The 9589-nt window shown below is 55.8% G+C and overlaps 1 protein-coding gene across 3 annotated transcripts in view; it reads left to right on the top strand.

Moving 5' to 3' along the window:
* The first annotated feature begins 1143 nt into the window (after positions 1-1143).
* Positions 1144-9589, top strand: part of LOC114898643 (sodium/potassium-transporting ATPase subunit alpha-2) — a 28967-nt gene continuing 20521 nt past the window's right edge. Inside the window, exons 1-3 of one of the 3 annotated variants that reach the window (XM_029228527.1) lie at positions 1144-1168; positions 8870-8974; positions 9159-9218. In XM_029228527.1, the coding sequence (XP_029084360.1) occupies positions 8972-8974; positions 9159-9218 (63 nt within the window). In that variant the 5' untranslated portion in view covers positions 1144-1168; positions 8870-8971. Of the gene's footprint in view, positions 1169-3582; positions 3696-8869; positions 8975-9158; positions 9219-9589 lie in introns of those variants that run through there. The other 2 variants (XM_029228526.1, XM_029228528.1) reach the window with 2 other exon arrangements.

Here is a 9589-nt window from a genome sequence, read left to right as displayed (position 1 = left end):
CCTTTCCTGGGATACGTGTCATGGCCACTCCAGGCCTTCCCAGCCTCCCCATATCACCTCAAGACAGCCTCCTCATGGAAGGAGACACTTTTCCACTCACTCCCCCAGAAGGCCCTGGGGGCCTGGCAGTGGTGACAAGACCACAGGCCCTGAAGAAGAAGGGGAAAAGGGATTCAGAGGGAATGACAGGGGGGAGAAGCGAGGCCGCCCAGAGCGGGCTGGCAGCAGGAAAGGAGGAAGAACCAGAGCAGGACCGGGGAGCTGGGCCCCGATCGGGGACTGGGGCAGAGAAGTGGGGTGAGGGGCAGGCAGAGGGCCAGAGGGGCGGCAGTGCTTCCTGCCCTCCCATTCTCCCTCCCTCGCTCTCTTTCATGATCTTGAAACAACCTTCAAGTCTGGGCTGGAGGCCCCAGGAGACCAGTCACTTAGGAAACAAAACTGTTTCTTGGAGACCTTGAAAGCCCATCTGCAGCTGAGCGGCGTCCCCACCCCCTCCCTGTGCACATACACATTCTCCCATGGCCTCTCACGTACACCCACCCGGTTCCACACGTCCTCCCCACCGGCCGCACGTGCACACGCACGCACTCACGCACACACGCACACACACACCGGGGTACTGACATGCGCTGGTACACAAAGAACTGATTTTTACTACACTGACCACACATCCCCCTCTGGAGTTACCTTGGTTCCTTCCCACGGTCTCTTCCCCACACACAGGACCCCACACAGTCACGCCCCCCTCAGCCAATGACGAGCACACAGGTGCATGCGTGTGCACACACACACGCCAGAATATGCCCTCCTCTGCCTCTCTCTGACCTTCTCTCGGTCTCTCTCTGTCTCTGTCTCTCTCTCTCTCTCTCTCTCACACACACATACACACACACACACACACACCTCCCTCCCAGATCCTCCCATACCAACCAAACACCTGATTCACAACCGGCCACCCTGCCCTTTGTGGACCCCCTATCTGATCTATGACTTTCTCTCAAACCCACCCCCGAGCCCAGTCCCCCTGGCCTTTCCACCTCCTACTTTTAAGTCTTTCTCACTCTCTGCTTTGCTCTTCTTACCCCAAGGGCTTTGATCCAAGCTGGCACCACCGGCTGTGTTCAAAGGAAGCAGGAGCCCGACCAGGCCCCCCAGATCAAAGGACCAGGTAATGTCTACACTGGCTGGTGTCCTGGAGCCTGAGGTCCACCGTGGAGGAGGTAGACCCCCAGAGCCTCCACAATGTCCCGGGCAGGGAGGGTGGTCAAGGATGCACGACACGGGTGAGGAATGGGCCCCAGGTGTCCTGTCCACCCTTTCCTTTGTCTGAGCCCCAGATGTGCGTGCACCAGTGCCCTTGGAGCTGCACACTAGCCCAAATGCAGGGCGAGGCGGGGACCGCCCACTAGGCTGTGTGGGCAGAGGAAGGGCACAGCCCCTTCCAGTGTTGGGCCTGGCTAGGGGGACCAGAGCCAGGGCCTTGGAAAGACTGGGCAGTAGTGGGAGGTGCCGGGGGGTGAGGGTGGGGAGTGAAAACTAGGAGAGCCCAGTGCCAGAAGTCTACAGACCCTCAAGTTCCGGGGGGCCATGTTCTACCTCACCTTGTGTCCTGCAGAGGGCAAGACAGAAGATAAACCAGATACTTCAACTTAGGAACCGAGGAACAGGTGCTTCCTAAATCCCAAGTCATCTCTCATCCACCCCTACCCCAGGGCAAAGCTGCCCTCTGTGTGGAGCCCCACACACGTGGGTCACTCTTCTTCAGGCAGTCTCTCCTGACGTCTAACCACCAGCCTTCTCGTTACATCTTCAGCTACTTCTCTCGCTCTCCCCTCTACACACCTGGGCTTGAACTGGGATCTGTTTTCTCCTCGCTGTTTCCTCCCACTACCTGTTCTCCCCAGGTCCAAATTCAAGGTCAGTCGAGGGGCCCATGTGGAGAAGGTGTCTACCCCATTCCACCCACCCTTCCTGCTGCAACGCAGGAGGAGAAGGAGGACAGATGCAGGGTGTGACCTACCGGATCCCTGTAATGGAAAATCCCAACTGCAGGCCTGGAGGGGGCCAGTTATTTGGGGAGTTCAGAGCCTTGTGCCCTGAGAGTGGACTTGCTGAGGAGAGGTTGATAATCCCTCTGTGGGGAGTTCCCTCTGGGGTCAGAGAGGGACCAGCCCAGCCAGCAGAAACCTCAGGCCTCTGGCCCAAGGGCCCCAAGCCCACACTCCTCTCCTCCTAACTTCCTTTCAAGCTTCCCAGCCAGGGCTCAGACCTGCCCCCTATCGGCTGGCTTCCCTCCACCAGGAGAACCCTGTCTGCTGACTGCTCCCAGGAGAAAGCAGGCACTGGATTTTTTCTTCACTCTCTGCCCCTTCTGGTTCCCTGCTTCCTCCCTTTGTCCCGATTCTTTGGCTCTTTTAACAAGCAAGCAGCAACACCACCTCTAGACCAGAGGGTCCTTTCCTGGCCATCTCCTCTACCACTGTTTCTGGATGGTGTCAGGTTCCAGACCCCCTTCCTGCCAGAGGTGAGGGCCCACCTCTCTCCCCAGGCACTTCCTCAGTTTCTCCCATGCTTCCCTGAAGAGCGGCCCCTTGTCTCCTACCCTCCATCCTGCCGGCTGCAGACTTGCCTTCCCTTCCCCACCAGAAGAAGGAAGCTTGTAGCCCTCCTTTCTAGTTCACAGGTCTGGTACTTGGTATTGATCTCCATGTATCTCTTAGAAGCTCTGAATTTGCCTCTTTTGGGGCTTCTCCCCACGCACCCACAAACCCCAGGCATAATTTCAGCCTAGAGCTCCTCAACTAAGGGAGTGGCATGTCCTGCCTGTAACGAAGGTGAACGAAACCCAGAGATATTATCTGGGAAGCCTGCTGGGCTGTCTCCTCTGTGCCCAGCCTGTCCCTCCACCAGCCACCTCCCAGGCCCCAGGAGTCTTGATTCTCAAACTTTGGAAAGGCTACATCTGGAGGGCTTGGGAGACCCTCTCCCCTCCATCTCCAAGCAGACTACGTGCTGCTCCTTGAGCTGCCTTTGACTCTCACCTGGGCCCCCTTCATACACAAGGGCTTGCCTGGGGTTCCAACACTACCTTTTCCTGGCTTCAGTATCCCCACCACCTCTACAGTTGGAAGGAACAGTCTCTGCTTCTTTCTCTGGGAGATTGGATGTAGACTCAGGAGACCCAGATTCTGACTCTGTTTTATCAGGTCAAATAGTTCAATCTCCCTGAGCCTCAGTTTCCCCAACAGGAAAACAAGAAGAAGGGTCAGATCTCATGGCATCTGGCCTCTGGGATGCTGAGGGGACTGCTCCCACTCGGCCTGTCCCTAAGGGGCATGTTCCCAGCCCGGCACAGCCTCTCCCTGCTCTCAGCAGTGGTGGCCCCAGGCCAGGGCTTGGAGGGTGAGGGGAGCCCAGGGGGGGCACTCAGCAGGGACAAACGGACCTTCCACAGGCCTGTTGCTTAAGGGGCGGGAGGGGAGGAGTCCTCAGAGATCCTGTTTCAACAAACGTTTCTTTCCCGAGAAGGGGAAGGGGGGGAGGGGGAGAGGGACCTATTTAAAGCTACCCTGGTGCTCACTGTCTGTCTGCTGGGGTCTCTGGCCACCCCAGGCTGGTGGTGTGAGCTTGGGATCCTCCCGGTGACCTCCCCCATCTAGATCCCTCAGCCACTCTGCCCCAAGATGGGCCGTGGGGTGAGTATCCCCAAAGAGCAGGGGCCTCTCTGGGGGGAGCAGTAGGGCTCTCTGGACGGTGAGGGAGGCTGGAGGGAAAGGATGAGGTGGAGATGGGATACGGAGGGAGGAGCAGTGGGCTGGTTTGAACTTGGAACTGACAGTGTCCCGGCTACGACTGTGTGCACAGCCCCACGGCACAGACCCATAGGGCACAGACCCATAGAGCTCAGCCGCCCAAGCGCTGTCCTTTCCACCAGCACCCCCAGCACGAGCCCCGCAGCCCACCACTCGCATCCCCTCCGGCCCTCCCTCCTCCACCCCCTCCCTCGTCTCCGTCCCTGCTCCTCCAGCCACATCTCCACCGTTCCTCCTCTCTCACCGCATCCCCCAGCCTCCCAGCTGAAGGGACATTTGGTACTGTTAATCCTCCCCGCCTTCGCCACCCTCTGAAAGTATCCATTCCTCTGGGAGTCCCAGCCTGAGAGGATGGGGGTCCAATCTGAGGTTGGAGAGAGGGGCAGGGGCCATCCACTGCAGAGTCACCAAGCAGTTCCGGACACCAGCTCCAGGGGCCCTGAGCTCCAGGGACGGCTGGGCGGAGGGTGTGGAGGAAGAGTGATGTGCCCCCAGCCCCCCGTCCAGCGCCCCCGGATGTCCCGGGCAGCATTGTCCTCTGGCTGCAAGCCATGTGCTTTGAGGACTTTCCCAGAGGCTGGTGAGAGCCGCAGGCACCCCCCCTCAGTCCACCCCAGCCTGTGGCATTCTGCAGCACTGGGTATGCCAAGGGGAAGATTAACAACTACCAGGGAAGGGGGGTGGGGGACAGGGCCAGGGCTTTGAATGCTTGGAAATGAATTTTCCATATGGAGAAAAGTGACCCAATCCCTTTACATCCTGCGCCCTGGCGGCTTTCCTTTTGTGGAATGCTGGCAGAAGAGAGCAGGGAGGGAAAGGGCCTGGGGAGCAACGGGAGGGTGCTGAAGAAAGAAGGTGCCTGTGGGGAGCTGTAGGGCTCTTTGGGCCTAGGGGGTCAGGCAAGGACATGGTATCACACTGAGTTTAGCAGCTGAGAAAACCCGGAGCTTGGACACCAGGGCTCCTGAGCTAGGGTGGGAGCTATAAATAGAACTGGTGTGTGAGTGTGTGTGTGTGTGTGTGAGTGTGTGTTTTCATGTGTTCTCCATAGGCTGCAGTTGATACAGACATTCATGGGTGAGCACCTGTGTTTGTGTCTCAGGAGACAAATTTGCAAACGTGCAGACCTTCAAGCATGAGTGAGCATAGATGTCACAGTATGAGGGCGCGTGAGGTCTGTGAAGAGCTGTGTCTGACGTGTGGGCCTCACAGAGGAAGAGCTCACAACCACGGGAAGATACTGTCTGGGGACCTTCAGCTGCACCTTGACATCTTTTGTTCCCCCAGGGAACGGGAGTCCCCAGCTGAGGCGTAGGACCTCGAACCTCTCCCCTCCTTCAACTTAGCACAGGGTGGACCCAGCTCAAGAGGTCCTGCTTGAGAAGTGATTTGACCTTGACTTCTTCAGGGGTCTGTGCTTCTCCCCCAGCATCCCTGAATTCCCTTCCCATCCACTCCCAGTAGCGAGTCAGAGAGCAGGTCTGGTTCTATCCAGACTGAGGCTGGGGAGAGTGGGGGGACTTAAGGGGGGAGCTTGGAGTTCACCCAGCCAGGAGACCCCTGAAGAGGGAAGGCACCCCCCCCCATCCAAATCCTACTTTTCCCTGCAGAGCAAGGGCTCACTGTCACCTCATCACCCTGTGACTGTGAAGGGCAGCATGGGAGTTGGGGGAAGGGACAACCCCGGTGGGAGGGAGCCCGGCCTGCTCCAGCTGCCACCGAAGGGCAGCGGTGGGGGGGAAAGTTGGCCGATTTCCAGCTGCCCCGACTCTGTCCCAGCCCTGGGCTTTCTCAGAAAGAACTCTCTGTTCTCCTTCAGCACTCAAGGCCCAGAGAGGGGGACTTGTGGACTTGTGGATGGGGGAGGGAGGAGGGGAGGGGAGTGGTCCTGCTTCCTCTCTTTCTTTCTTGCCTGGGCAGCCCGCTGGCCCCGAATCTCTGCAGGCTCCTGGCTGCAGAGCCTGAGATCCCTGCCAGGACAGGAGGGGGGACGGGGCAGTGTGTCCCCAGCTCTGTGCCTGCCGGCAGGAAAGCAGGACGGGCACTTAGGGAAAGGGGCTGCTGCTGAGAGCTTCTTTGCTTAGCCACCATCTGTACATGCCAGACGTACATATGTGGGCTGGGAAATTTTTTAAACCATGCCTTTGATTCTAATTTTCATGAACTTCATGCCTGTATGTACAGAAATTCTCTGGGCTCTGCTCCTTGGCCCCCAGGCACAGCCCCCTCCTCTGTGAATGCCCAGAGGGTCACATGGAGGGTCGCATTGAAGCTTATCCACCCCGGTCTCTGGCCTCTTGTCTCTTCGCTGCTTTTCATCCATTTCTCAGTGCTGTCCCACCAAGGACAGAATCCAAAGCATTAGATTTGTGAATCCAGGACGTTTCAATCCATTCAATTAAATGAGCCCCCCTGAGTCACCTGGGGAAGCGAGAGGTAACACTACTCACAGCCCTTCCCCACTCCTGTTGGGCTGCTTCAGTCTCCCCAGGAAGATCAGCGTTCAGGAAGCCAAAGATAGCCTTGATCCGTAGATGCTTCACGTGGAAACAAATGCAAGATTTACTGATCACCTTTGCTGGGAAGAGCACTTCTGAGTAACACAGCCTGCAAAGAGCTCATATCCTTCTAGATCATTAGTGTCTGGGTGATAACGGTGTCCACCTCTCTCTGCACCTCCCCCACCCCAGTTCCTGATTTCACTGGCCAGACTTCTGTATCTCCAGGTGCTAGATTCGTTATCTCTTGTGATCAGGGCAGCTGCCACATTCCTTGGATGGCTCCTCTTTGATGGAAAAAAAATGTATCATCCCCAAGCACAGTGGATTTTTAGGGCAGTGAAACTACTCCGTATACTATAATAATGGATATATGTTATTATGCATTCATCCAAATCCACAGAATGTGCAACACCAAGAATGAACCCTAATGTAAACTGTGGACTTTGAGTGATAATGATGTGTCAACGTAGGTTCATCCATTGTAACACATGTACCACTCTGGTGCCAGATGTTGATGGTGGGGAGGCCGTGCAGAGGCGGGTAGAAGGTATATGGGAGCCTGTAATTTTTGCTCATTTTTGCTGTGAACTTAAAACTGCTCTGAAAGAAAAAGTCTGTTTTTAAAAAATGAATTATCCTGCAAAAAAAAAAAGGGGGGGGGCAAGCACCTTGACTGTAGATCCCACCCAGGTGTTCCCTCTTTACAGTAAAAAAAAAAGAAAAAGAATTTCATCACAGTATAGAAAAGCTCATTTGTGAAACCCTGGCATGGCCCTTAGGGTCCAGTGGAAAAGTGGAGGCACAGGACAGGAACTGAGCAGTGCCTCTGTGACAAGGACACAACATCCCGAGGGAGGTGGGAGGAGAGGAGCCTGGGGAGGTAGAGGGGGCGAAAAGGCACTTGTCACGCCACCCCAGGCCTCCCCAGCCACTTCCTATCCTATCACCCAAGACCCCTTGGAAGGATAAATTCCCCACCTTCTCCCCCAGAGGGCCCCTGTGAGACCCTGGAAGCCTGGTGGGGGCAAGGAGACCACAGGCCAGTAAGAGGAGGGGGAGATGGTAGCCTCACGAGGCTCCGGTTAAAATGTTCACCTGACTTCACTGAAGGACCCAGGAATGCCTGGACCTAAGAGTTCCATGCATTTTCAGTTTTAGATTTATCCTCAGAGACAATTTCTCTTTTTTTTTTTTTATCATCTTTATTGGAGTATAACTGCTTTACAATGGTGTGTTAGTTTCTGCTGTATAACAAAGTGAATCAGTTATACGTATACATACATCCCCATATCCCCTCCCTCTTGCGTCTCCCTCCCACCCTCCCTATCCCACCCCTCTAGGCGGTCACAAAGCACCGAGCTGATCTCCCTGTGCTATGCGGCTGCTTCCCACTAGCTATCTATTTTACGTTTGCTAGTGTACATATGTCCATGCCACTCTCTTACTTCGTCTCGGCTTCCCCTTCCCCCTCCCCGTGTCCTCAAGTCCATTCTCTACGCTCAGAGACAATTTCTTATATTTTTAGACAAACAGGGCCCAGTTCCCTCCTCACCCCATTGTGCTCTGGGGCTTCAAGTCCTGTGAATTGCCTCTTGCCCAGTCGCAATTTTTTTTTTTTTTTTCAGCTCTGAGGTCAACTTTTATTTCTTGGCTGACAGGACTTGCAGACACATGATCTTCCCAGCACCTTTTATCCTGCCCAAGCAGCGGCAGCCTAGTACTAAAAGTGTCATGGCCAAAGGGGTTGGGGAGTCACTCACATTCCAGGCTGCAGGCGAGGGGGGCTTAGGGGTACTCCCCCAGAAACCTTTGCCAACAAGAGGCCATGATTCACCCCAACCCCAAATCCTGCATTCTGGTGGGAGGTGGCGGCAGGATGGAGAGGGCTACCAGGACGCTCTGCGCGCCCATTTCCTGGACGCACTTGTCCTCCGACTACTGATTTCTCAGTCCGTGAGCCCTGCTCATCCCATTTCCACACTCCACCACCAGACCCTGTGGTTCCCCTCCTCCTCCAGACACTTCCCTGCCCTGACCCCTGACTCCCCAAAGACTCTTAACTGCACCCCCATTCCTAACTGTCTCTACTCCTCTCTGAGTAAAGCAGCCACGGTGTTGGAACAAAGACATCCCTACAGGGTACTGCTCCCTCAACGAACCCCCAGCCCTGTCCAGTCCCTTCTACAACTCTAAATAGTGTAGGATGGTGGTTTTTAAGGGTTTTGTTTACTTTGCTTTAAGAGCAGCGTTCTTTCAACAAATAAAATCTTAGCATGAGCCCAACTACGCAAAAGCTAAGTGGGTTCCTGAGTCCTGAGCCCCTCAGCCTTTCCCGAAGTTCAAATGTAGAGCCCTGGGGCTCTGCTAATCGTTTTCAAACTGAGGGCCTGGGGTCCCCGCCACCCTGCAACCCCCTTTCCTCCCCTGGGATGACCACTGACTTTGAATCCACTGCCCCCCCCACTCCCAATGCCTGGGATCCCAGGCTATCCTGTGGGAATAGAGGCTCCAGCCTCCGTCCTCCCTGACTCCCTGGGCTCTCCCTTCCTCTTGCAGGCCGGCCGCGAGTACTCACCTGCAGCCACCACTGCGGAAAATGGGGGCGGCAAGAAAAAACAGAAAGAGAAGGAGCTGGATGAGCTGAAGAAGGAGGTGGCCATGGTGAGCCCCCAGCCAGGCCATGGAAAAGGGCTCCCATGCTGGGACAGCTGCTCCTCAGGGAAAAGCTCGTGCCCACCCCCCCATGCTCCTTGCCTCACTGCTGTGCTCTCAGTGCCCACAGATGCATTCTAGACACACACAGTCTGCCTCCTTCCCCAAAGCAAACTTGCTTTCCCTTCTCCAGGATGACCACAAGCTGTCCTTGGATGAGCTGGGCCGCAAGTACCAAGTGGATCTGTCCAAGGTCAGTGAAGGGGCTTCTAGGGAGGGCACCAAAGAGGTGAGAGAACCACGCAGCCTCAGGATAGAAGGGGCCTTAAAACTCAAAGCCAACCATCTTTACAGTTAAGGAAACCGAGGCCCAGAGACAAGGGACTAGTTGGTGGCAGGGCCAAAGCTAGAACACAGATCCCCTGCTTCCTGGTCTACAGCTCCTTCCCTGAGTGCCTGGAAGCCAGAACTCCTTAAAACCCAGGCCCTGGAGGGCCTCTGGGCAGGGCTGTATCCCAAGCAGCTTCAGTGACACACCTTGTCTCGTGGAACTGACATACATGCAATAGTGGGGGAACCCGTGACTATTATCAGAGTAACGCGTTGGGCGCTGCTATGCATGTA

Source organism: Monodon monoceros, unplaced genomic scaffold (genome assembly GCF_005190385.1).
Source record: "Monodon monoceros isolate NGI ecotype Baffin Bay Population unplaced genomic scaffold, NGI_Narwhal_1 Super_Scaffold_18, whole genome shotgun sequence".
Taxonomy (NCBI): Eukaryota; Metazoa; Chordata; class Mammalia; order Artiodactyla; family Monodontidae; genus Monodon; species Monodon monoceros.
Note: the sequence above shows the minus strand (reverse complement) of the source record. Positions and strands in the feature narration are given on the sequence as shown.